At 40.4% G+C, this 26367-nt stretch overlaps 1 protein-coding gene across 10 annotated transcripts in view; it reads left to right on the top strand.

Moving 5' to 3' along the window:
• RBM6 (RNA binding motif protein 6) overlaps window positions 1-24775 on the top strand; it is an 87565-nt gene extending 62790 nt beyond the window's left edge. For 7 of the 10 annotated variants that reach the window (XM_074344868.1, XM_074344867.1, XM_074344866.1 and 4 more), the window contains 15 exons: window positions 4854-4928; window positions 9589-9649; window positions 11428-11703; window positions 12127-12287; window positions 13121-13218; window positions 13893-13935; window positions 14076-14157; window positions 14394-14479; window positions 15019-15165; window positions 16812-16907; window positions 18065-18325; window positions 20238-20312; window positions 21012-21109; window positions 23641-23770; window positions 24529-24775. In XM_074344868.1, the coding sequence (XP_074200969.1) occupies window positions 4854-4928; window positions 9589-9649; window positions 11428-11703; window positions 12127-12287; window positions 13121-13218; window positions 13893-13935; window positions 14076-14157; window positions 14394-14479; window positions 15019-15165; window positions 16812-16907; window positions 18065-18325; window positions 20238-20312; window positions 21012-21109; window positions 23641-23770; window positions 24529-24654 (1815 nt within the window). In that variant the 3' untranslated portion in view covers window positions 24655-24775. Of the gene's footprint in view, window positions 1-3592; window positions 3639-3762; window positions 3930-4853; window positions 4929-9588; window positions 9650-11427; window positions 11704-12126; window positions 12288-13120; window positions 13219-13892; window positions 13936-14075; window positions 14158-14393; window positions 14480-15018; window positions 15166-16811; window positions 16908-18064; window positions 18326-20237; window positions 20313-21011; window positions 21110-23640; window positions 23771-24528 lie in introns of those variants that run through there. The other 3 variants (XM_010969159.3, XM_074344871.1, XM_010969160.3) reach the window with 2 other exon arrangements.
• The last annotated feature ends 1592 nt before the right edge of the window (window positions 24776-26367 follow it).

Here is a 26367-nt window from a genome sequence, read left to right as displayed (position 1 = left end):
TCACTGGACCAAGCTAGAGTTGTCACAGAGCATTCTGTGTGCTTTCCTTAGGATATTTGGCCCCCGTTTCCCTCCTTCCTTCCTCTCTTTTCCTCTTTTTGTCTCATTTTGGTTTTGGCCTTTGGGAATACTTAGTTCTACAAAATGTTTGAATTGTAAAATATGCTTGCACCAAAAAGAGTGAGTCTGGCTGCTTTGCAAAAGATTTCTATAAAAACTACCCTTTACACTAAGGAGAATGATATACATACAGTCATCCCTCTGTGTCCATGGGTTCTGTATCAACATATATAGAGGGATGACTCTACTGCACCATTTTATATGAGACTTGAGCATTCTCGGATTTTGGTATCCACAGGGGTCCTGGAACTAGTCTCCCATGGATACCAAGAGCTGACTATACATCTGTTTTAAACCTGTTATTTTTCTCCTTTTGCTTTTGTCTCTCTGCAGATCCATTTGATTGCCACTGTTGTTGACATTCCTACTTACTAGCAGCCCTCTTTGTCTTAGACAGAGTGCCTAAAGTAATTGTAGGTGCCTCAAGAACATAAAGACCACCTTGAGCAGGCCAGTTTGGAGGATTGGCAATGCTATCAAGAAGCAGAGTCTTTATGGCAATCTCTCTAAAAACTTCCTATGGGGCCATTGCCTGTGAATTTTGTTGTGACAAGTATTATGAGTTGGCTGATACCCTAAAAGTTTAAAAGCAAACAAAAGCAATATAGTGAAAAGAAAACCTGACTAGTCCCATTTGTGTTGCTAACTAGCTCTGAAGTCTTGAGCAGGTTGCTTCACGTGACTCATACTTTTTCCATGTGGAAACAGGTTTTATATGTGCCCTATTTGTGAGGATTGATCCAGGTGACATTTGTGAAGAATGCCTTTATAAACTGTGACTGATTTGTGAATAAGGATTACTACCTCTGATAAGCAGTGTCACTTTTCAGCCACCAGTAACCTGATTCTCCTATCCTGTGTTTGGAAGAAGCACAAATCTATAAAGAGGGTTTGCTGATTTTTCAGTATGAGTTGTATTCACAAGGCTCACATACTTTCCCCCACCTTTGATCCTTTGTGTGTCTCTCTCCTTACTTTAATGGGATGATTTATGAGGTTACACAGCAACCGTATCTCAGTAAAAGTATAACTGTGACTGTGCTTGTGGGAGATTGTCAACAAAGATGCAAAGCTACTGGCCAGAAATGTTCCTTCCTTTCCATTTTCTCTTGTACCTCCACAGTACCTTAAAACCCTTGGGCTTGGTTATCAACCAGCTGGAATATATGGTAGAGTCTCAGTTCTCTGACGCAGTCCTTTTCACAGGTTAACAGTCACAAAATGGAGTTATGAAGCCTCCAAGAGTATTCAGATGAAAAGGGAAATGGAAATGTGAATATTGGATTCAGCAGCCCTCAGACCCAGCTTGTGCTCCTCTCTAGTGTCCCTAAGGCAGAGAGTAAAGATTTGCTTTGCTGTTCAGGAGTGCATTTATCTCTAGCTGTTAGCAGCTTCACTTTAAGACCCTTTGAGATATACTTAGAACACATATATATGACTTTGTCAAGTGTGGGCTTTGGGCTTGGGAGGATTCTAGCAGGTTTTAATCTAATTTAAGCCTAATGTAACACTACTGAGAAAGGGGGTGTCTTTAGTTTTACTTTCAGATATATGGTGCATCATTAGGAATTAGATGTGGTTAATCAGACTCATGATCTTCATGTTACCTTTGCTTTAGTAGCTTGGTAAATAATTCAAATGATGAATAAAAATTATAATGTGTGAAGATGGTAGGTAATAGACAATTAAAAGTGGACAACCAAAAGTGATAAAATCATCCTGCCTGCTTATTAATCCAACTCCTCACAGGTTCCTTTCCTAGGAGACACTGGCAGATCTTTACTGTATGAAATCTGAATAAAGCACCTGGTAGGAATAGGGAGGTGGGCAGTACATGTCATGCCTGTGCTTGGTATATCTGGGCAGCTGATACATGATAGCAGCTGGGAATCAAATAATAGATAAACCTGATTGTTCTCATTCAAGTTTTTCCTGTGTCTGCTTATTCCAATTAAAACAATTGGCTGTTCTTCAACAGCGATAGTCTTTGTTGGTTTTTTTTGTTGATAGTGGTGGTGGTGGTGTTTTAACAGTGATAGTTCTAACAACCATTTTATATTCTTTAGCAGTGGTCTCTGGTAGCCTTATGTCTAACCATGTGCAAGTTGAAAAGAAAGGGCCACTTTTATAGGGGGTTGTAGGGGACTCTGAGGAATAAGAAATGTGCCTTTGTTAACACGAGTTGAACGTAATCTTCTCAGATTGACACACTGTGGGTACTCCTGGCAGGAGGAGTTCCCTACCTTCAAGAGAAAGTCACAGCGGCTCCTGGAACATCATATTTGTTATCTGAGAAGTATAAAGTGCTCCTTGCCTCAGGAATTCCTGACTCTACTGATGCCTCCAAGTGGTGAAATCAGAATTTGCAGTTGACTGCAATTCACAGTAGTGCCTTGTTCCAATGGCACTGTTCACTGTTCACATGGCAACCCACACGTTTTATGGACTGGGTGTACAGATGTGCACTGTGACAGCAGTACTTCCCTCCAGAGCCACTGTGTGCTAAGCACTCCAGTCTTCCAGGGATAGTTGGATCCATTCAGTCTTTTTGCCATTCCACAAGCTCTTATTAAGTTCCTTGTCTACACCAAGTACTGTGCTTGGTACTGGTAATAAAAGACCAGCAAGATTTAGCTTAGGTGCTAAGATTTGGCCCAGCAATCGAAAATTAACGCTAAGTGCTATCATAAAGATAAGGGTTCTGACATGCAGTGACCATTCCCGTGTGAAAGCTTAGCCTTGAAGTGGGGTGTGAAATATCACCTGACAAGCACGTGAGATGAAGTGAGTGACAGCTTGATCCTGTCTAGTCTCACCTGCTGTTGCTAGTCCTTTTCGAGCATTTAGGGCTCAAAATACACTTATTGAGCCCTTACTACATCCGATGCTAAGCACTTCGCATGTATTAATTTACCTAATCTTCATAACCAGTTTATGAAGTAGGTACTGTTATTCCTACTTTACAGATGAGGAAACTGAAGCTCAGAGAAGTTAAGGATCTTGCTGAAGGTCATGGAGTGAAGGCAGGATGCAAATTTAAGGAACCTGACCCAGAGTCCGTATTCTTAAATACAGGTGCCTCTGGGTGGAAGAGTACCATCTTCACCAACTTTCTGTATGGGTAGAACTTAGCAGAGTGATAATCCCCTGGCCCTCCCTACCTGCAGAGCTTTTTCTCTTTCCTGGGTTGGCTCCTAAGGGCAAATTGCCTATCCCTAAGAGTGAGCAGGAATAGGCAAATGCAGCAGACAGTCCCTTATCTACAGCCCCAGATGTGAATCTGGCTGCACCTTTCACCAGCTGGGTGACCTTGCCTCTCTGAGCATGTTTCCTCATTTGTAAAGTAGAGCTAATGATCATGGGATCATTTAGGGATTAAATAAAATAACACACTTAATTAACAGTTTCTGGCTCTGAGTAAGCACTTAAAAATGTTAGCAAATTTTTATTATCATCGTCCTCTAGCCTTGAGAACAAGCCGGGAAATAATTTCTCAGAGACCAGATTCTAGGACCTAGGTAGGTGGGTAGTTTCATTGTTTTTTTTTGGTTTTGTTTTTTTGTTTTTTTTTTTTTTTTGGTTCTGACAAGACAATAATTTTATTCTATGTATTTCTCTTGACTCTTTTGGTGTGAAAAGCAGAGAGGTAAAGCATTATTTGACAGATGTATGGATTCAAGCAAGAAACTGAGGTCCAATTGCAAAGAAATGCCTTGTATAACTCAGAGCCCTGTCTGAGGAGACACAGAGGACCCTAGAGGGCGGAGAATGAACACAGCGCAGGGGCTAGTTCCAGAGTCGCATCCTCGGTTAGTTCACTTACAAGTGTGGGTGAGGGTCCCTTGTCAGTAGGCAGAGATTTTTTTTTCCCTCTGCTCTAAAAGATATCTGCTGTCTACTGTTTATTAAACAAAATTTATTTTTTCTTGACGTGAAAGAATTCGTGTCTTGTCCAAAATGCAGAGGCAAAGGAGCTCTGTAACTGCAGTCCTGTTGAGCCCCTTTCCCCACCCGATCCTGTACCAAACTTTCCCAAAGTGCTTATTTGCCAATGATTGCTCCTCAGATCTCATAGCCAGCTTACTTGGTAGGCTCCAAGCCACAGTGGTGCTGCTGCCACCACCACCACTGCTGACACCACCAGTCATTCAATTTCCTGCTATAAGGATGTGACCTACCGTGAAGCTTTCACAGTCCTCTCTTCTTCCTGTCTTCGGTGTTGTACCTCTTTCTTTTGGTGCTTTTGCCATGAAGCGGTGTTGCAAAGTTTTCAGGCACCAGAGTTGAGATCCCTTACTACCTCACCAAGGAGATTTGAGTTAGCCATGGAAAAGAAGATAACTGAGAGGGCTCCTGTTCCTCTGTGCTTCAGAAGGAAGAGTTTGCTTCTTGAGGGTGTGCTAGCTCCCTAGCCAAGTGGGGGGAGTTGCTGGGACTACATGACCTCTGGAGGAGTAGACTGGGCCTAACCTGCCCAAGGACAGTGCCCCAACACACAGGAGCCAAGACCGAGGACTGACTTCACCTTCTCCCACTCCCTTTCCCTAAGCTTAAGCTCGCTCTGCCACACTGCCCCAAGTCTGTGGCTTATAACAGTCATTTCCTTCTGTTGATGAATAAGCTCACTCTTTGTAAGATATTTCAGCTTGGGGACTGGAAAGGCTCTCTGTGCCTTCCTGTCTCTTCATTTCTTCAAGGGTTCATGTTGATGGCCTCTATCTTTGTCTCCACAGGGAACTCTAATGATCCATGACAAAGAGGTCACCCTTGAGTATGTACCGAGCCCGGATTTTTGGTACTGCAAACGGGTAAGTGCCAAGAATTCCCTTCCTTAGAAGTAAGGATCCAGCATCACAACTTCTCCATGTCTCCAGGAGCGCTGCCTGGTGTAATATGTGTGGCCAAGGGCAAAGCTCTTCTTTCTTGGTTTACTTAAGATAAACTGGAGGTCAGGGCAAGGTCGTCTATAATTTCTGCTTCCCAACTGCTGCCTGTGGCCATACAGGGTTCTGGGCCTATAGTTGGTGATGCTTTCCCAAGGATATATGCCATGCTTTCTGTTGATTATGAACAGAAAGAGTAACAGTCCCTTGACTTAAAACCTCTTCTCAGTTACCATTCTTGGGCGTGGGTAAAGAGTGTTTTTGGAAAGGTGTATATAGAGAGGCTAGTTCTGTGGGAGGTATACATTTTTTGGATATTCAGAGTTTTCTGAGGATATAGAACTTCAGATACTGTGATATTTTTCCTCTGTTTAACTCTGTTTTCTCATAGAATGGCATATTTAAAGATTTTAAGCTATATTCTTATTAGAAATCCAGTTTGATTGCAAATGAGCATGAAGATGTATTTTGTCATTTTTCATTGCTGCTATGTAGTTTCAAAAATAAGTTTGAAAATTTTATCTAAAGTTTCTTAATTGTAATTCATTAAAAGTATCATCAAACTTGATAAAATTAAATAAAAGCTTTAGCTTGACATTTCATTAATCTCAATGAAATACAATTTGGATAGCTGTGGTTGTCGGTAACCAAAGCATTGATATTTCATGGATATACTACCTTAAGCTGTCAGTTTAGGAAAACATTTAACTATTTTTAAAATGGTGATAAAATTACATATAACATTAAATTTACCATTTTAACCATTTTAAAGTACAAATAGCACTAAGTACATTCACAATGTAGTGCAATCATCAACACTGTCTAGTTTGAGAACTTTTTAATCACCCTAAAAAGAAACCTCATCTGTTAAGCATTGCTCTTCCCTCAGTTTCTGGAAACCACCAGTCTGTTTTCTGTCTCTATGGATGTGCCTATTCTGAATATTTCATGTAAGTGGAACCATGTATTATGTGCCCTTTTGTGTCTGCCTTCTTTCATTTAGCATGTTTTCAAGCATGTTTCATCCATGTTATAGTGTATATCAGTACTTCATTCATTTTTTGGCTGAATAATATTATATGGATATATCACATTTTGCTTATCCATTCATCAATTGATAGCCTTTTGAGTTGTTTCCACTTCTTAGCTATTGAGAATAAGACTGCTCTGAATATTCATGCATAAGTTTTAATTTGGCCACCTGTTCACAGTTCTTTTGGGTATATGCTCAGGAGTAGAATTGTTGGGTCATGTGGCACTTTCATGTTTTAACTCTGAGAAACCACTAAACTGTTCTCCACAGACACCAGCTGCACCATTTTACATTCCCACCAGCAATGTCTGAAGGTTCTCTGCAATGTCTGAATTTCTCCACATCCTTGCCAACATTTGTTATTTTCCATTTTTTGGATAATAGCCATCCTAGTGGATGTGAAATAGTATCTCATCATGATTTTCATTTGTATTTCCCTAATGACTAATGACATTGAGCATCTTTTCTTGTGTTTGTTGCCACTTGTATGTCTTCTTTGGAAAAATGTTTATTAAAGTTCTTTGCCCACTTTTAATTGGGTTATTTATATTTTTGTTGTTAAGTTGTAAGAGTTCTTTACATATTCTGGATATTATTCCCTTATCAGATATGTGATTTGCAAATACTTCCCCCCAATCTATGTGTTGTCTTTCACTTTCTTGATATGGCCCTTTGATGCACAGTTTTAATTTTGATAAAGTCCAGCTCATCAATTTTTTTTTCTTTTGTTTCTTGTCCTTTAGTGTCATAAAACTATTGCCAAAGCCAAGGCCTTAAAGGTTTACCCTTATATTTTTTTTCTAAGAATTTTATAGTTTGGGCTTTTATATTTAGATCTTTGGTCTATTTTGAGTTAATTTTTGTTCAAGGTGTGAGGTAAAGGTCCAACTTCATTCTTTGGAATGTGAATATTCAGTTGTTCTCGCACCATTTGTTGAATTAACTATTCTTTCCCCATTGAGTGGTCTTGGTACCCTTGTTGGAAGCCATTTAACCATAGATATATAGGTTTATTTCTATAGATTCAATTTTATTCTGTTGATCTGTATTTTTATCCTTATGGCAGTACCACACTGTTGATTATTGTAGCTCTGTAGTAAGTATTTCAGTTGGGAAGTGTGAGTCCTTCAGTTTTGCTCTTCTTTTTCAAAATTGTTTTAGCTACTCAGGGTCTCTTGCAATTTCATGTAAATTTGAGGATCAGCTTTTCCATTTCTGCAAAAAAGAAAAGGCCATTAGAATTTTGAATACATTTAACATTTTAATAGTGATTGCCTCTACATCTTGAGGTTATGAGTAATTTCCTCCCCCTCTTATACTTCCCATATCTGCTGTAATGCACATGTATCATTCATTATATCATCAGAGATTCAGGGAGCTAGCATTAAAGGAAAAATTTTGAACTTCATTTTCTGTTAACCAGCAAAAAAAAAAAAATATTGATATCTGATGTCAGAATTACACAGCTATTGCCAGGGCTGTTGCTTGAAAGAACAGAATGGCTTGGTTACATTGTCTGTAAAATTACAGGCCATTTATTTAGCTATCTCAGGGGTACTTTGTAATTTCTGTGTGTTTTTGGAAGAGTTGAAGTGCCAACCCTGCATATGTGATCTTTGGCCTGATGTGAAATGCACTGATTTTTTTTTTTAATTTATAGCAGTATTATTCGTAACAGCCAAAAAGTGGAAACAATCCAAATTGTCCATCAACTGATGAATGGGTAAACAAAATGTGATATAACCATGCAATGAAATGCTATCAATTTGGCAATAAAAGGGAATGAAGTACTGATAGATGCTACAACATGGATAAACCTTGAGAAAACTGCCAGACACAAAAGATCAATTCTATGGGACCTGGGGTGAGACTGAGAAATAACTCTACTAGGTTTCTTTTTAGAATGAAAAATGTTCTAAAGTTAAATTGGTGATGGTTGCACTATACATATACTAGAAATCATAGAATTGGACAGTCCCACAGTCTCCATGGGGGATTGATTTCAAGACCCCCGTGGATACCAAAATCTGCAGATGCTCAAGTCCTGTATATAAAATGGTGTAGTATTTGCATGGAACCTGTGTAATGCTTTATAAATAGTTACTGGCATGTAGCAAATTTAAGTTTTGCTTTTTGGAACTTTCTGGAATTTTTTCCCCCAAAATACATTTTGTCTGCAGTTGGTTGAATCTTCGGATGTGGAACCTGTGGATAGGGAGGGCCAACTATAATAACAGATTGCCCTCAAATCCTAGTGACATAAATCGACAAACATATCCTTCACTCACATTACATGTCCAGGACCTATGGGTCATTGCTACAGTTCTGCTCCGTGGTCTCTCAGTCTGGGACCCAAGTGGAAGGAGCAGTCCCAGTATGGGACTGCTGTCCTCCTGGCTAAGAGAAAGAACAAGAGGGTCATTCACGCAAGCAATGGCTCTTAAAGCCTCTGCCAGACCTGTGTAGATCACGTTCACTCACATTCCATTGACCAAAGCAGGACACATGGCCAGGGCTGACAGTGAAGAGTAGAAATCACTCACCCTACCGGGAGGCACCACAATCACTTGACAATGGGCAGGGCTGTGTCAGATCTGCTTACAAAGAAGGGAATAATGAAGTAATCGACAATAATGACCTTACTCAAGTTACTTAACTTCTTCAGGCCTGAGTTTTGTTATCTACAAATTGGGAAGATAATAGTTGTCTGGATTAATAAGTGACAGCATATAAAGTAGGCCTGGTACATGGTATGTGCTGTCTGATCATTAGCTGCTGTTGCTGTTTTATTGTTCTGTCCACTCCTCCATCTGGCATTCTCTAACTTGCCCTACAAGGCCCTACTCAGATAGCTTCCTTTTCATGGTTCCTGCTCTTTGGTTTCCTACCAGTCAGCTCTGCCCTCATAGCAGTTGGAAGCTTGGTGGCAGAAGTTAAGATCTGGGGCCTTGGGATTGGACAATGTACTTGCCTTTTTGTCCATAGGTTCAGGTAAGAGCTACATTCGCATTGCAAAGTGTCTCTTCCCTTGTGCTAGGCCAGTGAATGTGCCTTTTCCTTCTAACATCCTCAGAACAGAGAGACACTACCTGTAGCTCTTCCTCCTCCTTCATTGCCCTTTTTAAATCAGTGTTTGAGAAAGCAGTTGATAATTGAATTCTTCTCAGTTCCAGCTAAGCCTAAATAGGGCTTTCATAACCAATTCAGGATCAAATTTTAGATGCAGACTAATAACGGCTTTGGTGCAGTATATCTTATAAACCATATAATAGTCCATAGTAAATTTATTTCCTGTAGAAATCCGTGTCCAGAGCAAAGGCATTTGGGGCTGCTCCAAGGTCCAGATGCTCTGTTAAAGGCAACTCTCAAGCAGTAGCTCACCAAACTCTTCCTGCCAGCTCTGATGAGTGGAGCATATCAGACTCATTAGGCTTTAAGGTGATCTGGGATATGGCTTATTTCTTTCATTTTTGGTAGTTGTTACTGTGTTGGATGTACATTATTTTTTTAAGTCTTTTTGATCAAATTGAATTCTTCCCCTTTCCCTTGCAGTGTAAGGCCAACACTGGTGGACAACGGTCTTCGTGTTCATTCTGCAAGTGCCCAAGGGAAGGTGAGTGGTGGCAGAGGTAGAGGTGGTGGTTTTTATTTTGTGCACAGAGCACAGCAAATTTCTTGCTTTCCTTGGCTTTAAAGAGTGGTCATCCCCAAATACAAGTTGATAGATAAATCTCTTAAAAGTGCAACGTGATATCTAATTGCACGTGACCATTAGTGAATAGTTTGGATCTCAGAGTTCCACCAGGGGAATAAGATGGGTTATGGTCTCCTCGGCTTGAGGTGGCTAAGTAGGCAGCTGATCAGAGGTCAGCAGTATTGTTATTTAGAATACATTTTAAGGGTATTAAGCTGAGAAAGAGTCTACATGGCATTAGCCCATGTGACCCTGCCCCACCCCCTACTTCTCTGAAATTATTGGAAATAATTTGCTATTGTTACTGTTTTCTCATTTTATGTTCTAAATGTTTGAGGATCTTCAACCCAAAAACATTTGTTAAAGTAACAGTAAAAATATAAACGAGAAAATAATCAGGATTGAGTGTATATATTATATTTATAGAGTAATAAACCTACCAGTTTCTCAGTGCCTTGACTTTAAAGTAAACCTCTCCAGAGAATCTTTAGGTAAATAACCTTGAAGACTCTATCAAAGGCCTCCAACAATACTCTGGTAACAGTGACTGTTATTTGCCTGTTTCTGATAATTATCCTATAAGGAAAGGTAGGACAGGACCATAAAATACAGCTCAGTGCTGGAATCCAGGTAGCCTCCAGAAAGACCTGTTTATTCCAAGGTTAGAACTTAGTATGCCTACCAAGCATTTCTTAGCTGGGCTTTTGGCCTATAGTCGAGATTCTACTCTCTACTGAGGGCTGTGAAGCAGATGTTATGAAAATCTGGGGAAGACTCTACATCCCTTAGAGACCAAACCAACATGTGAGAAGGTAAGTAAGTAACTTTCCAGTAGGGAGGTTGGAGACTTTTTTAGCTTGTTGTATTACTTTAGATTAGGAAAAATTAGGGTTTTTTTCTCAAGAAAGACTTCTTTCTCAGTCTGTTCCAACAAATGAATAGATGGTTTATAAAAACCCTGGAGCACCATACCACTAAGATGGCTGAAACAATTTAAATGTGGAAATATTCACTAGTCAGTCGCCTGTCACCGCTGTTAAGTAATCTCTATATTGCTCCCATAGAATGTCTCTTTTTGAGCCACATGACTTACTCCAAGAATGAATTAATTGCACAAAAAATGCCCTAATTAACTGGACAAATTATCCTGCTATATAGAGATTTGAAATGATCATATTTTGAAGTTACTTGCATATAAATGAACTGTGTGCAGGTAGGTCTTTAGCTTTGCTGTGTCTATGGTCTTAGCAGAATTTGAGACAGCTATCTTAGTACCGTAATGCAGGAAGAAACAAGGCTTCTAGACACACATGTTTGAAATATATGTATCTTTGGTAATTTGTCCCCAGATCTGTTTTTGTTTAGTTTGGTATGACCTTCTTGTTTACCCCGGATCTGTTATCATCATTGGTTATAATAGTCAAGTCTGGGATGTCATGAAGGATTTAAATATTTGGGAAGTGATAGAAAACTCGTAAGATTAAATATTTTAAATACTTGGATAGTTTCTTCTGTGAACTATTTTATGTGCTGTCCTATTAACCTTGCTTAAAGTCTGTCAGAAGACTCTTTTAGGTATTTCTGAGAATTTTAAAAGCATTCCAGTATGAGTATTTGGTGGTAGGTAAGGAGGAATCCCAGGAGTAGTGTTTTAGGGGATGAAAACTGTTGGAGATTCTCTGTTTCTGCTCCTCTAGTGACAGAGGCCAAGCAAGAATTAATAACCTACCCTCAGCCTCAGAAAACATCCATACCAGCACCATCAGAAAAACAACCTAGCCAACTCACAAGGTCAGCTGATAAGGAACCTGAACCCAAGAAGCGGGAAGAAGGACAAGAACCACGCTTGGGACATCAGAAGAGAGATGCAGAAAGGTATCTGCCTTCTTCTCGAAGGGAAGGGATCACCTTCCGAAGAGACCGAGAGAAGGAGCCGTGGTCTGGGGAGACACGCCAGGATGGAGAGAGCAAAAGTAAGTGGTTTGTTGGGGCACGTACCAGACTGTGACCACCATAGTTGGAGCATAGATGGCCTGGGCTATGGCCCTGGACCAGCTGCTTCTTACGTCCTAGTAAAACTACTCAGCCTGATTGTAGAGGCCGTTGTTTTTTGCAGGCCTCCTGTACTAGTTGGAGGAATTTACATCGCCCAAATAGCAAGTTGCTTTTCAAATGCAACAAGATGTAATTTTAGATTTCTAAGTTTTGGTGAAGAAAAGTATAAAGTATTTGACTAGCATTTTATTATAGAACCAGCCTTGGCAGAGGAGGGTAACATCTGCAGTCATCTGGAGTTTAAACAAAAAAAAGATACACTCAGGCTATGAGGACTTCAAAAATGTAAACCTTTCTCTCTCTTCCCTTTCCCCTCTGTCCTTTGTGTTTGGTTCATTCAGCAATCATGCTAAAACGCATCTATCGTTCCACTCCACCTGAGGTGATAGTGGAAGTGCTAGAGCCCTACGTCCGCCTGACTACTGCCAACGTCCGTATCATCAAGAACAGAACAGGCCCCATGGGCCACACCTATGGCTTTATTGACCTTGACTCCCATGCGGTGAGTCATAGTTGTCTGTCACCACCACCTCTACCTCTCATGCCCCATCCCTTCCTTGAGCCTTAGAATGGCCTAGGGACAGCTGGCTATAGAAACCTCAAGAAGATTTGAAGGACTTATTTATTCTTGGAATTCTTGTATGCTACCTGTTACCATAACCCCTCTTGTTCTTTCCTTTGGGTTCATTCAAGTGAAATGACTGCCCTGGAAAGTTAGAATTCTGAGTAGTTTTCCAGATCCATTTTTGTCTTGTGGCACTTATAGTTTCCAGTTAAAATAAAATGACAGTTTAGTCAGTTGTGAAAAATCGTAGTAGTAAACCTTTTTTGTCAAGATTTTAGTGAATTTTCTAATTTCTTAAAATTGTTTTGCCTGGCCACAGACAGTTATATATATTTGATGGTAATGGAACATTTCCTCTTTTTCCTCAAAGTGTTGCTTTAATAGATTCTTGTGGCTTGAATTTTTAGTTGTGGGGCTCTTTTCTATGGAAGTAACATGAGGATAGCAATGAAAATCATTGGTATTTCTTAGATTTCATGCTCAAAAATCACAAGGGGCTTTGTAAACTGGATCTGATGTAATGACAGTTGCAGACTAAAAGAAGAGGATTTGAATTTCTGAAATTATGTCAAAAACTGATGTCTATTTTGACCATTATTCTGATCCTTCATTAAGGGTTGCCTGTTTTTGCCAGTGTTCTCTTACCATTACGGTTATGACCAGAACATAATGTTTCGTAAATTTTTCCTTTGAGGAGAATCCACATTCAATTCTCTTTCAAGGGACATGGGCTTTTCTCTCTGGGTTCAAATGAGTCTTTGGTTCACCAGGAAGCTCTTCGGGTAGTGAAGATCTTGCAGAACCTTGATCCACCGTTTAGCATTGATGGGAAGATGGTAGCTGTAAACCTGGCCACTGGAAAACGAAGGTAAGGCAGAGGGCTGGGGCTCCTTTGTGCTGCCCCCACTCAAGTCTTTGGGAGGAAACTTCTATTCCTGGAAGGAGAGACAGAGATAGTAAGATGTGATGCTATCCTACTGTGAGTTACTTCAGATATGTATGTATGTTTTCTTTTTCTGAAGCTTGCCTTCTTCTGACTCTAGATTTTTTTTCCCCCTTAAATAGTATTACTAAGTACTTTAGTTTTTTCTCTTTTGACTCTCTGGTATCTTTGGGTCCCAGATGATGGTACAGTCTTTGGTGTGCAGAAAAATTGCAATATATCCTTGCCCCTTGGAATCCTAAGAAAGTGTTTTCTTGACTTGCCACTCCCCTGAACTTGTTCATACCCCATAGCATTGGAAAATCTAATTCTCCTTTACTCCTTCAATCATCTTGACCCAGGAGTGGTAACTGGGAAGTAGCTGCATCAGAGAGGCAGGCTTACAGGGATGGGGCAGAGCTTGCTCTAGCACCTTCAACTCAGTTGCTCTTTTGCTTCAGCAGGTAGCATCACCAGTATCACCAGACCTGCTTTCTGTCTGGGTTGGTTCCTTTCTGTGCAAAAAGGGGAAAAGAGTTTCTCACCAAATCTGTAGGGTCGGGCACTCCTCAAGTGGCTTTTGGTAGCAGGCTCAAGACATGTTATATTGTTTGTTGCAGAAACGATTCTGGGGACCATTCTGACCACATGCACTACTATCAGGTAGGCTTCAGCAGTTGGGGAGTGCTCTGTTAAAATCCTCAAGTAACTGAAAGAATGATTGTGAATTCTCTCTAGTGGGTGACTGTTAAGGTAAATGGCTATCAGAAGTTCCATAATTTTAACTTGCCTTTCTGTGATAGGGTAAAAAATATTTCCGAGATAGGCGGGGAGGTGGCAGAAATTCAGACTGGTCTTCAGATACAAATCGACAAGGACAACAGTGTGAGTGACCTTTTCTTTTGTTCTTTTTGGCTTGACTAGTCATTAATTGAAATCTTTATGGTCACAAAGTTGGCAGGAGTTGCTGTTGACTAGGGGTTCTCATTCAGCGAGAGCACCATCTACAGGTTCTGTAACCATTTGGGTTGGCCAGCCTCGCTCTTGGATTGTTCTTGATGGGTCCCCAGCAAGGGCTTCATTACAGGGACTAACATTGGCTCTGGTTGTATTCCCTGTAGCATCGTCTGACTGTTATATATATGATTCTGCTACTGGCTACTATTATGACCCCTTGGCAGGAACTTATTATGACCCCAATACCCAGGTGAGTTTTTGGCTTTGTTATTTTGTCAATGATTCTTTTGAGAAAAGAACCTATGATTTGTTACTTTGAAGGTTTGATCTCTGGTTGCTCATTACACGAAAAGTCTAAAAGTTTAAATCTGTGGAAACTGAATATTTTTCCATTCCAGGCAGCTGCTCTGACTGTTAACGCTATCCGTATCTCATGTCTAGTCTGGTGTTTTAAAAAATCCAGGTCTTATATCAAATTGTATTTATTCAGGTGGATTTTAAAGATGATCATCTTCATGTTAACTATTACATATATGGAAAAATCAATGCCTTGTGACATTATAGGCAAGAACAGTGCAGCTCTTGGAAAAATGGACAGTGAGTGGCCTGGCTAAGTCTTGGCCCCTGGAGTAGTCCCCTTGGCCCCTTTAGGTTTTTTGATTTAGTCTCTTCTTACGCTTGAGGGAGAGAGCTGCTCTTGCCCTCAGAGGGGAACTGTGCTCCTTAGACCTAGAATTACTGGAAAAGTGAAGCATTCTGTAGGCTTAACTGTTTCCAACTATATCGCAGCAAGAAGTCTATGTGCCTCAGGACCCTGGGTCACCTGAGGAAGAAGAGATCAAGGAAAAGAAACCCACCAGTCAAGGAAAGTCAAGTAGCAAGAAGGAAACATCTAAAAGAGATGGCAAGGAGAAAAAAGACCGAGGAGTGACAAGGGTAAGACGACTTGTGAATCTGCTTCCTTTTCACATAATTACAGATTAAAATAAAGGCATCAGAGACAGACAAGATCTGGGTTTGCGATGTAAAGTCACGAAAAAAGCAGGCAGTCTCCTTGCCTCTTACAGCCTGTGGTCACTCTCTTTTACAAATGCAGAAACAGTGGGTGGTGGAACAAAGTGGCTCAGCTCAAACGCTGACACCTCAGCTCCACACAGTTTTACTTTCTTTTTTTTAAATGTATTTTTAGTTTTAGTTTTAGTTTTAGTTTTACTTTCTTACATCCCTTTTCAGTGCTTGACTCCATATACACATTTCTATAGGTATAATTGTAGCATGAGGTGCCATTTTGTATTCTTTATTCATTTTACATTTGATCACAAGTAGTTTTCCATTGTTCTATAATACTCTTTATTACCTTAATGCCTGTATGGTCAAAAGTCATAGTAAAACTGTACCCTTGTTTTCTTCATCATGCTTACATTGTTTGTCTTCCCTTTCTAATTTTATACAGTTATAATATGCAGCATTTAGTATTTTATTTCTCTTTTAAATTACTTCCTTAGGATAAATTTTCAAGAGCAAAGATGATGAACATTTTTATATGTCCTGACATAAAATCAAATTATTTGCCAAAGAAGTATATTGATTTACTCTGACACCAGTTATACATTAATGCAAAATGATGAATTTGCTTGTGGCTCAGTTCATAACTTGTCTTTTTTTCCCTTCTAATATTGCTATCTAGATATACAGAGAGAGTCTGTCTGGGAACTTAGACTTTGTTTTTTCTTCCAGTTTTATTGATACTATTGACATACAGCACTGTATAAGTGTAAGGTGTACAGCATAATGATTTGAGTTACACACATCATGAAATGATCACCACAGTAAGTTTAGTGAACATCCATCATCTCATATAGATACAAAATAAAAAGGGAAAAAAGTTTTTTTCCTTGTGATGCGAACTCAAGATTTACTCTCTTAACAACTTTCATATATAACATACAGAAATGTTCATTATATTAATCATGTTATACATTACACCCCTAGTCCTTACATATCTTATAATTGGCAGTTCGTACCTTTTGACCACCTTCATCCAATTCATCCTCTCCTCCCCCGATCCTCACCCCCAACCTCTGGTAACCACAAATCTGATCTCTTTTTCTTTGAGTTTGGCTGGCTGTTTGTTTGTTTTTCTACCCCTCCCCGTTTTTTCTTTTCTACAGCACAATGTTAGTTACTGGTGCACAGCATAGTGATTCAACATTTTTTTACATTACAAAATGATCACAACTGAGAACTTAAACTTTAGAGTCATACTAGCTTAATATTTGGATTCTGCTTTTGCCACTTATTCTTTCTAACCATATTCTCAATCATTTGTAAAATGAGGATATCAATGCCTATCTAGGAAGATTTGTAGTAAAGGCTGAAAGAGATAACGTATGTAAATGCCCCATCTGGTGCCTGACATATAGTAATCATTCAATTTATACTAAATGTGATGTTTTTAAAGGTTTTTTATTTTGGAATAATTATAGCAACACTATAGATATTTCACAAATTAGGAGGTTTGGAAAATCAGACTAATTTCAACAGGGTTAACGCATATAAAAATTACCTGGGATTTTGATTAGTTTCAGGAAAGTGCCAGTGAGGGGACAGCCCCCTCAGAAGATGTCTTTAAGAAGCCTCTGCCTCCCACTGTGAAGAAGGAAGAGAGTCCCCCACCAGTAAGGCTAAGCTGATGTCCTGGGATAGGGCTGGGGCTAGTTCCACATGGGAAAGAAAGGTCAAAGGTTGATGCCTCGCTTTGATGTTGGTCCTTTAGCTCTCTGTGTCTTACAAATAAGGATTCCTTGAATATAAGCAAGAGGTAAATTTTCCTGTCTCCTAATGGGGTATTACTGGAGAATCAGAGGCAGAATCAGAATCTGTCCTTCTCCCCTCTTCCTTGTGCCATTCCCACCAAAGCAGGGCATGCATGGCCTTTTAAAGTTAGAATCTTGGTCTTGTTAATTCTTCTCTACTAAATGACCAAGGAAACCCATTTGCCTGGCCCCACTGTTTCCTACCTTTTGGTGCTGCATGAGAATCTAAGTGTGGAGTGCACGCATGGTCATGGTCATTTTTATAGTGTGCCTACTTGGCCAGAGTGAACAACGCTAACATTGGTACCCATTTTTTTAGATGCCATAAAGTGATTGGCTCAATCCAATCAGTTATTTTGATTAAATATAAATGGATAACAATAGAGACTGTTTATATGTTTTTATTTTGATTGATCATAGGCCAATGACCTTGCATCATTATTTAATATTTCCTGTAAGCGACTGATACTTTTTGCCTGCTCCACATTTTTTAGTTCAATGTAACATCTATCCAACCATGTAGTTTCCTCTACCTTACTCAGGAGCTGGATCTGTCTACCTGGATATTTATCATTCATTTGCTTTTAGTCTATCTCTTAAACCTCTTTTGCTATAGGGGTTACTGTAGCCTTGGTGGAATTTATCTTTCCTTTTCTCCATGAGTAAAAGTGACTTGGGAGATGATTGCTGTCTCTCCCTCTTTGTAATCTGTAACTTTTAAGCTCTTTTCCTGTGTTCTCTGTCAGTTTCCCTTTCTCTTCCTTCTCTCCACTATTCTTTTGCTAGAGTCACTTCTAAGGGAATCTTTCTGGCTTATCTCAGTGGGCAAGAAGAACAGTCAAGCTCAAGCCATGTTGCTTCCATCTGGGAAATAAGCAATGTGGTCAGTGGGCCTATTTTGAACCCGGTTCATTATTCAGACTAAAAGAGAAGAAATGAAATGCCCATATTAGAATATCCAGAAAACAGGCCGTGGATATAGGTTGAGTTTATGTTAACTCCTGGCTTTCTCCTTCCAGCCTAAGGTGGTAAACCCACTGATTGGCCTCCTGGGTGAATATGGAGGAGACAGTGACTATGAGGAGGAAGAGGAGGAGGAGCAGACCCCTCCTCCACAGCCCCGCACAGCCCAGCCCCAGCAGCGGGAGGAGCTGACCAAGAAAGAAAACGAAGAAGACAAACTCACTGACTGGAATAAACTGGCTTGTCTGCTCTGCAGAAGGCAGTTTTCCAATAAAGAAGTTCTGATCAAACACCAGCAACTCTCAGACCTGCATAAGGTATTAGGGGAAGGGCCCTGACCTTTTGAATTTTTGACTCTTTACCATCAATGAGCATCGAGCAGAGAATACAGAAGCCTGTGCTGTCCTTCCTCAACCTTATTATCCCCAGCTCCTATAATTAAATCAGTTCAATTAAAAAATAAATTTTTCCTCCCTTTTTGTTCATTGGTTGCTCTACTTTAAAACTGTGTCCACCTTCAAAAAACTTCACTGTGTAGACCCAAGGCAAGGAGCATGGCTGGGGCTAGAGAACCAAAAACAGAGGCTGTGCTGAAGACAGGAGAAGGAGTCGTAGAAAAGGAAACTCATTGCTGGGTTTCTCTTAGTTCTACCATTAACCTGACAATTGGACCTCAGATAAGGCCTGTTTCTTCTTTGATACTTGATGGCTTCACCTGGTTCTGTCTGACTCTGACAGTGTGCCATTTTCCCCAAAGGTGGGTCACATTCTGTCATCTCTTCATGAAGTGAGTTATTGCTATAAGCCATGGCACAACAGCTATTCTTGGGATGTTAAACTGATGTAAATTGATCCTCCCTTGCAGTCTTCCCACTTACATGTACTGACCAAGGAGCCAAATTCTGGACAAGTAAATCCCCTAGATGAACTCATGTTCTCAGTAGAGAGTAATTTCTCTCGTACTTCTTCTCTAGCAGATGTTGCTAGAGCAGGTGAGGGGATTAGATTTAGGTTTTCTCTCAACGTAAAACCCAAAGTCTTATGTGGCTAAAGGCTGAGAGGCTCTGCATTTGGTGATAAGCATACCTCTTCTTCCAGCTGCCTCGGCTGAGGCTCTGCAAAGTTTCTAGGATTCTCGGAAGTTCTTTCTAACAATCCCTGCAATAGACTACCTCCCAAGTCCCTTTGACCTTCTGGAATTCTGAGTCATCAGACCAACATATTTAAATTTCAGCTCTCTGATGAAAATGCTAATAAATGGCTAAAAAGATAAAAAGTAGTTGTCAGAGGTATATATAGAATAGATAAACAAGATTATACTGTATAGCACATGGAAATATATACAAGATCTTGTGGTAGCTCATGGTGAAAAAGAATGCAGCAATGAATGTATATATGTTCATGTATAACTGAAAATTTGTGCTCTATACTGGAAATTGACACAACATTGTAAACTGACTATAACTCAATAAAATAAAATAAAATAAAATAAAATAAAATAAAATAAAATAAAATAAAATAAAATAAAAAGTAGTTATCAGGAAAGAGGAGCCAGAGTTCTGATGAATCCAGAAACTGAATTCATCCTGGAATGTAGAACGCAGACTGTAGCACTTTTCCTTTCCTTGCAGTGATCTGGTGCAAAGAATCCCTTTTCTGTGCAAGAGCTTTTCTGGACACCTTAAGTTTCTTATATATGCCAGAGGGCATCGTGTAGTGGAGCCATAGTTGAAGAATGTGGGACCCTCAAGGAGTATAGGACTCTCAGAGCAATCTATTTGTTCTTTCATGACCTTGGGGTTCGTTTTTTCTGTGGGCTTTAAAGAGTAAATAGTGTCTGAGGATGGCAGGTGGTGGCAGTAGGCAGAGCGTGTCGGCATTTGGTTTTCTTCACTGGTTTATTCAGATTTCCCTCTCCCATAAGTTTTACCTTAGAGAGATGTAAAATAGATTGATGTCTTCCAGATTTTAGAGAGAAGTAGGATAAAATGTGTGCCACAGCACATAACTAATCTATGTGACAAGCCAGTGTTAGAACCTGGGTTCCCATTGCTGAGGCTAAAAGCAAAACCAGTTAGGGATTGTTGCTTGCAGGGTACAGTGATCACTTAGGAGAGTTGGTCAGTGAAAGGAGTTTCGGTCTTAAAGCAGCTATCAGGAAAGGCCTAGAGGCATTTCTAGGACTGCTTTTTTTTAGACTTATACTCATAGAACTCCCTCTCTTCTTAGCAAAACCTGGAAATCCATCGGAAGATAAAACAGTCTGAGCAGGAGTTAGCCTATCTGGAGAGGCGAGAACGGGAGGTAAGTGTGGTGACCTGTTACTCCCTTGACCTCAACTCTTTTTGCTTTCTGGTGTAATATTTGTAGGCTGTGCTGAGGATAAAGAACAAAGAGACCCCAAAAGATAGTGTATAAATTTCTCAAAACTCATCAAACTACATTAAAATGGGTGCATACTATAAATTATACCTTAATAAAGCTGATATTTTTTTAAAGGTAGTGCTAGAGTCTCTGCATAAGTCAAATAATACTCCTTTTTCCTGCCCACCTTTTAAAATCAGTGAAGGAGTGTTGGAGAGGGCTGCTGAAATAGCATCTTTTACTGTTAAAGGCCAAGTTGGAAGAAGTTGCTTAGTGTGAGAGCCAATGGACTTGCTCTCTAGACCACACTGTTAGGCAGACTCACCTGTCCAGCTACAGGCTTCACCTCACCAGCCCAAGGCAGGTATATGTGATGGTTAGAGAGCTACCAATGGATGCCTACTGGAGAGTGCCTCTTCCTCAGAAAAGGCAAATATAGCGTATCTTCCCAAATTTACCAGTCAGAGAAGCCACTACTTTCTCAAGAATAGTGTATAAAGGAGCAAGAGATTCTAGGAGTTACCAGTTCAATTCCCTTTGCATTAGAAGAATTATCAGGAATAAAGTTAAGCTTTCCCACTACCCAACCCCCTCAGACAGAAATATAAATATCAGATCTGTTCTTCTGCTTACCAACAGGGAAGGTTTAAAGAAAGAGGAAACGATCGCAGGGAAAAGCTCCAGTCTTTTGATTCTCCAGAAAGGAAAAGAATTAAATACTCCAGGGAGACTGACAGGTAAGATATACTCTTCACTCAGCCTAGGCCTCAAGGCCTAGTGATGAAACCATCTCCTTCTCCAGCTGTGCTGCTTTTTTTCTTTCAGGGAGTAGGTTATCGGGAGTAGGTTCTTTCTGAACTCTTGAGCATGAGGTTCACCCCAGCATTTTGACTACCTGTCTTAACACACAGGGAATATGTACATTGGCATCAAAGAATCGTTGGCTGCTTAGCTGTAGTAGCCCTGGTTGTGAACCCTTTCTCTTTTCATCAGTAATTCTGTACCTCCTTATCAGCCTGATAAGAATGTCACACTCTTGGACCTTTTCTCTAGGGAACATCCGTTCTCATACATAGGTGCTGAATATATGGTTGGCTGCTGATGGAGATATATGACTTTCCTGTGCTTGTTTCTGGGCATATAGCTCCAAAATAATGAGTCCGGAATAGTATAGGATTTGCTGATAGTCCATGGTGTACAGGTAGTGCACTAAGTGCAAGAAATATTTGGGTAGACAAGACATACATTATCCTTGACTATCTGAACACAGAATAAGGAAGGCTTAGGTGATACATTGTCTCATAGGGCAGACTCAGAAATCTGATGGAGAAGGGGAGGGCATTTCAATTGGAGGGAACTGCATGCTTCATGGAGGAAAGAGAGAGAGAGGTCATGATGCATTTGAGAAGTTGTAAGTAGCTTGATGGACTGAACACTGGAGATACGTGACTGAGTGACAAGAAGATGAGGCTGGCACAACAGACCCAGTCCAGTTCATGAAGTTCATGCTCCTTGAGTACCATGCTAAGACTTTGTCTTAGGGCAGTGGGAGGGTTATGAAATGATTTTAAGCAGGGAATTGATTTAGCAAAACTTGAGCAAGTCTGTGTGCTGGTAAGCAAACAAACTAGTAGCCAGGATAGATTTTGCCTACGGGGAAGGGGAAGATGATTGATGGAGAAAGGACCCTAAGAAGGCTAGATGGGGTCTGGGGCTCTGGCATTCCAACTTGTTTGTTCACAGCTCACAATAAGAGATTATTTTTGAATCATGGCCCAGTAATCGTGCATGTGTGTATGTAAGTAACCGAAAAAGAAATCTTCCTGAAAAATACTTCCTTACTGTGTGCAATAAACTGATATTTTTACTCTAGTCTATTTTATTTGCATTTTTAAGAAGTGCTAAGGTGGGACCACTTAATCAATGTAGCGTCCTATTGGGTCATTCACTGCAGTTTGAAATACACTGGACTAGGACAAAAGTGAAGGAGTCAGCCAAGAGGAGGAAGGGCACCTTAGCCCTGAGTCATTGGGCTGGATGTAGAAAGCGACCATTCTCTAGTCTCGGTACCTTTCACACCACATTCTACTAGCTCTTCTCCTTCTTAGTCTTCTCTCCTGCTCCTCTTCCTTTTCTGGGTAATTCCAGATATTCTCCAGGACTCTGCCCTCAGTGTTCTTTATTCTTGCTGCTCCACTCTCTTGACCTGGACTATCTATGGTACCTCAGGCCTTAGCTACCACTAACAGGCTAACAAGTCCTGTGACTATCCCAAGTCAGTTCTGTTTTCTGAGTTCAAAATCACTATTTCTATTTACCTCCTGGGTATGACCTCTTGGACACCTCTCAGGCTCTTCACACTAAACAATTACTCAATATTATATTCCACATTATACTCCAGTCCAGTCCTGCTAAACCTACTGTATTCCTATTTCAGAGTAGTAACATCATCGCATCATGGTCTGCCTGGTCTGACCCAGTCTTCCTCCTTTATCCTGTATGTCATTATTGGCCACTTCCCTAATTAAGTCTTGCCTCCTTCCTAACTCATCTTCAAATCAGACTGCTTACTCTCAATCTTTGCTCTTCAGTCTTCTGTCCATTATCTACCATACCACCAAAATGACCTTTGTGAGCAGAAATCTCCTAAAACTTGACTTTTTGTGAACATACACCTGCCTAGAGGGAGGCCTGGGTTCCAGGGATTCTTTGCTTGGAGGATGAAGTCCAGAGTCATGATTTAGCATGATGTTAAAGGCTTTTCACAGTATCGCCCAAACATCCTGTTGTCAATTCCTACCACTTCTCTCCTAGACAAATTATATTCTTTCACTTTTCTTTGCTGAGTCCTCCTTTCCTCCCATGCTTTTTCTAGCTCACAAGCTCCTCGTTTAAGACCCAGTTTAGATATACCCTCTTGTTAGAATTCCTCTCATTTTTGGTGATGCCCCTTCGGAGTTTGTGTTCCCTCTGTTGTATTTCCATAGTAGATATCTGCTGATGCCACATCCATTGCTGAGCTCCTCAATGTGCTCTAAGCATCTGTTGACATATCCTTCTCACATCCTTCCCCATGAACAGGGTCAGGTCTTAGTCGTCTCTGTATCTGCAGGAGAAAGCCTGTTGCATAGATAGCAGGCACTCAGAGATATCATTTAATAGACTTAAGAGGAGGCAAATCTGAATCAAGAAGACAGGTTTTTTATTGGGCTCACAAACAGGTCACTTTGAGAGTGCTGATGTCTAAGTATGTCTGCTTCTTTTGCAGTGATCGTAAACCTCTTGGTAAAGAAGGCATCGACAACAGCAGCAAAGGAGGCTGTGTCCAGCAGGCCACTGGCTGGAGGAAGGGGGCAGGCCATGGATATGGCCATCCTGGGTTGGCTTCAGCAGAGGAGGTGAAATGGTTTTCATCTTGTTGGGGATGGCATGAACCTGAAATATACTTAATTTTCTCTCATTCTGTGGCCCAGAGCTGTGTCCTTGTCTTTTGGATGGGCTTTCTCCACTGCTGGCAGAGAATATCAGAGCTGGGGAACCCATCAGTCTTGATTACTGGCTTGTAGCTAGGCATGCTAGGCCTTTTGCTATTTGGTTGGTGCTGGGAAGGGGAGTGATAAGTTGGAATAAGACTCATCTTACTCGTCCTTAGAGTAAGACCTAGGGGCAGTGTGGGAATCAGTTTGAGGCTGAAGAATCATTTGATGAAAAGAACAAGGGAACCAGCAATAAAAGGCACAAAGGCATCTCAGAGAGGAATTGTCATCAGAGATCTTTGATGGTTGAAATTTGAGGAACATGAAGTTAATCTTGGTTCCCGTAAAGGGCCTCGCCCCTCATGGTTCAGGAAAAGAAGAGAAGATAGAAAAGGTGGTAAGAGGGAGCACTGCACATTTTGTGTTGGCTTAGTCCCCCTCTGAAAATGCTGAGTATAGGAGATTGGCTTCTGCTATTTCTGGTGTTGAATCTTGTGTCCTGAAATCATGGCATCACCACCCTCCTTATTCATCTTGAGTGTTTGTTTATTAATTAAACATTCTTTTAAAATTCCTCTATTTTGTGTTCCTCACTAGTCCAGAAATGCTTATAGTCAAAGACCAGCTCTGAGGCTAATTAGTACATAGCACCCACTTCATTGTTCATCTTTGTTTTACAGACTGAAGGCCGGATGAGGGGGCCCAGTGTGGGGGCTCCAGGAAGAACCAGCAAGAGACAGTCCAATGAGACTTACCGAGATGCTGTGCGAAGAGTAATGTTTGCTCGGTATAAAGAACTCGATTAAAGAGTGGAGACAAGTCCTATAGGACAGAGCCTCCTTCTTGTTTTGTTTGTCCGTCTCTCCTTTTGTTTTGTTACTGTTCTTGCTGCTAGAACTTTTTTAAATAAACTTTTTTTCAATGTGATTTTTTTTTTTTTTTTTTTTTTTTTTTTTTTTTTTGGTGGCTTAATTTTTCTCCCATAGATGGGTGGGAGGTGGGGCTAATGGTAGCAGGGAGAGAGTCCTTTGATGTGAGCCCATTTGAGGTGATGCTGAAATGGCAACAAGGGAGGGCTGTAGTGTGCCCTGGAACACTGCCTAGTATGTGACCTTTGAACTCTGGCTTGTATGAATATTGTCAGATTTTTTTTACATTATTTTCCTAATCTCATTAGTGAAAATAGCATCTCACTCATTGTTTGTTTCAATTTCTTTGATAACTGTGGAGGCTGCACATATTTCCATATGTTGGTTTACTACTTCTTAGACTTTCAAAAGTCCTTTTCCAACTTTATTTTGGGGGCAGGGGCAGGGGAAGCAGTGTTGTGACAACTCTTTTTCTAAGTGTCTGCTAGCTGTTCAGTGCTTCACACATTGTGATCACCTCAGCAAGTTGGCATAATGAGAATTACCACTCCTCTCCAGCCACTGCCCCAGCTTTTCCTTCCCTCCATGGCTAGAACTCTCCAAAGAGATGTCTGCCCTCTTTCAAATCTTGCTTTATTTCCCACTGTATCACTCATACCATTTCACAGAATTTGCTTCAAAAGTGAAACTTGTTTTTGGTTTTTTAAAAAATTCTTTGTAGTTAAAAGGACTACTGTATCCTACAAGCCTGTAATTTCTGAGAAATTATAAATTATAAAATCTGAGAAAAAATAATTTCTCAAGGTAGCATATACTAAGAATGCACTTCTCAGATATCTCAGGGAAAGAATATTTCTTAGGAAGAGAACTGCGTGTTTAGAAGAACATCTTGATTGTATGAGGTAGGGGTTTGTAAACTTTTCTGTAAAGAGGTAGAGAGTCAATATTTTAGACTTTATAGGTCGTGTGATCTCTGTTGCAACTATGTAGCTCTGTTTGTAGTCAGAAGGCAGCCATACGCAATACATAAACAAGTGATTTTGGCTGTAAAGTGATTTGGTCCAGGTAAAGCTTTATTTACAAAAACAGATTATAGGCCAGAATTGGCCTAAGGGTTGTGATTTGCCAACCCTTGGTCTAAGGACATAGTCTGGATGCATAAGGCAGGACCAAGAAGGTGTCTATAAAAATTGAGTTGAGGGGGACTGGCATTTTGGAGAGGATGAGCACTGAGGAGAGATGGGAGTATACCAAGGAGAAAACATTTCTAGTGATAGGAATAGTAAATGTGAATTTAAATTGTTTGCCATGCTATGTCCGAATATAATCCCTTTCTCTTAAACTTTTTTCTTTTAATCCCCACATGCCACCCCTCTTTCTCTTAATCTTTAATGTCTTTTTATTCTTCCAAAAGAGAAAACAGGAGTACATTCCTTAGGGCTGAGGAGACCCTAGTTCTGGGCCTTGCTACCACTAGTGCATTTCAGAAGATGGGCCATTTGAATCTTTCAGCCCCAGACAGGAGTACTCCAAGAGTCTTTCTGGTCTAACTGATGGTCTGCAGGTGCACCTGTGATGTATCTCATTACTCTCTGCCTGGCCTTCACTGAGTAGGTCAAGACACTTTTTGGAATCTGGTCCAAATTTGTC

The sequence above is a fragment of the Camelus bactrianus genome, chromosome 17 (genome assembly GCF_048773025.1).
Source record: "Camelus bactrianus isolate YW-2024 breed Bactrian camel chromosome 17, ASM4877302v1, whole genome shotgun sequence".
Classification (NCBI taxonomy): Eukaryota; Metazoa; Chordata; class Mammalia; order Artiodactyla; family Camelidae; genus Camelus; species Camelus bactrianus.
Note: the sequence above shows the minus strand (reverse complement) of the source record. Positions and strands in the feature narration are given on the sequence as shown.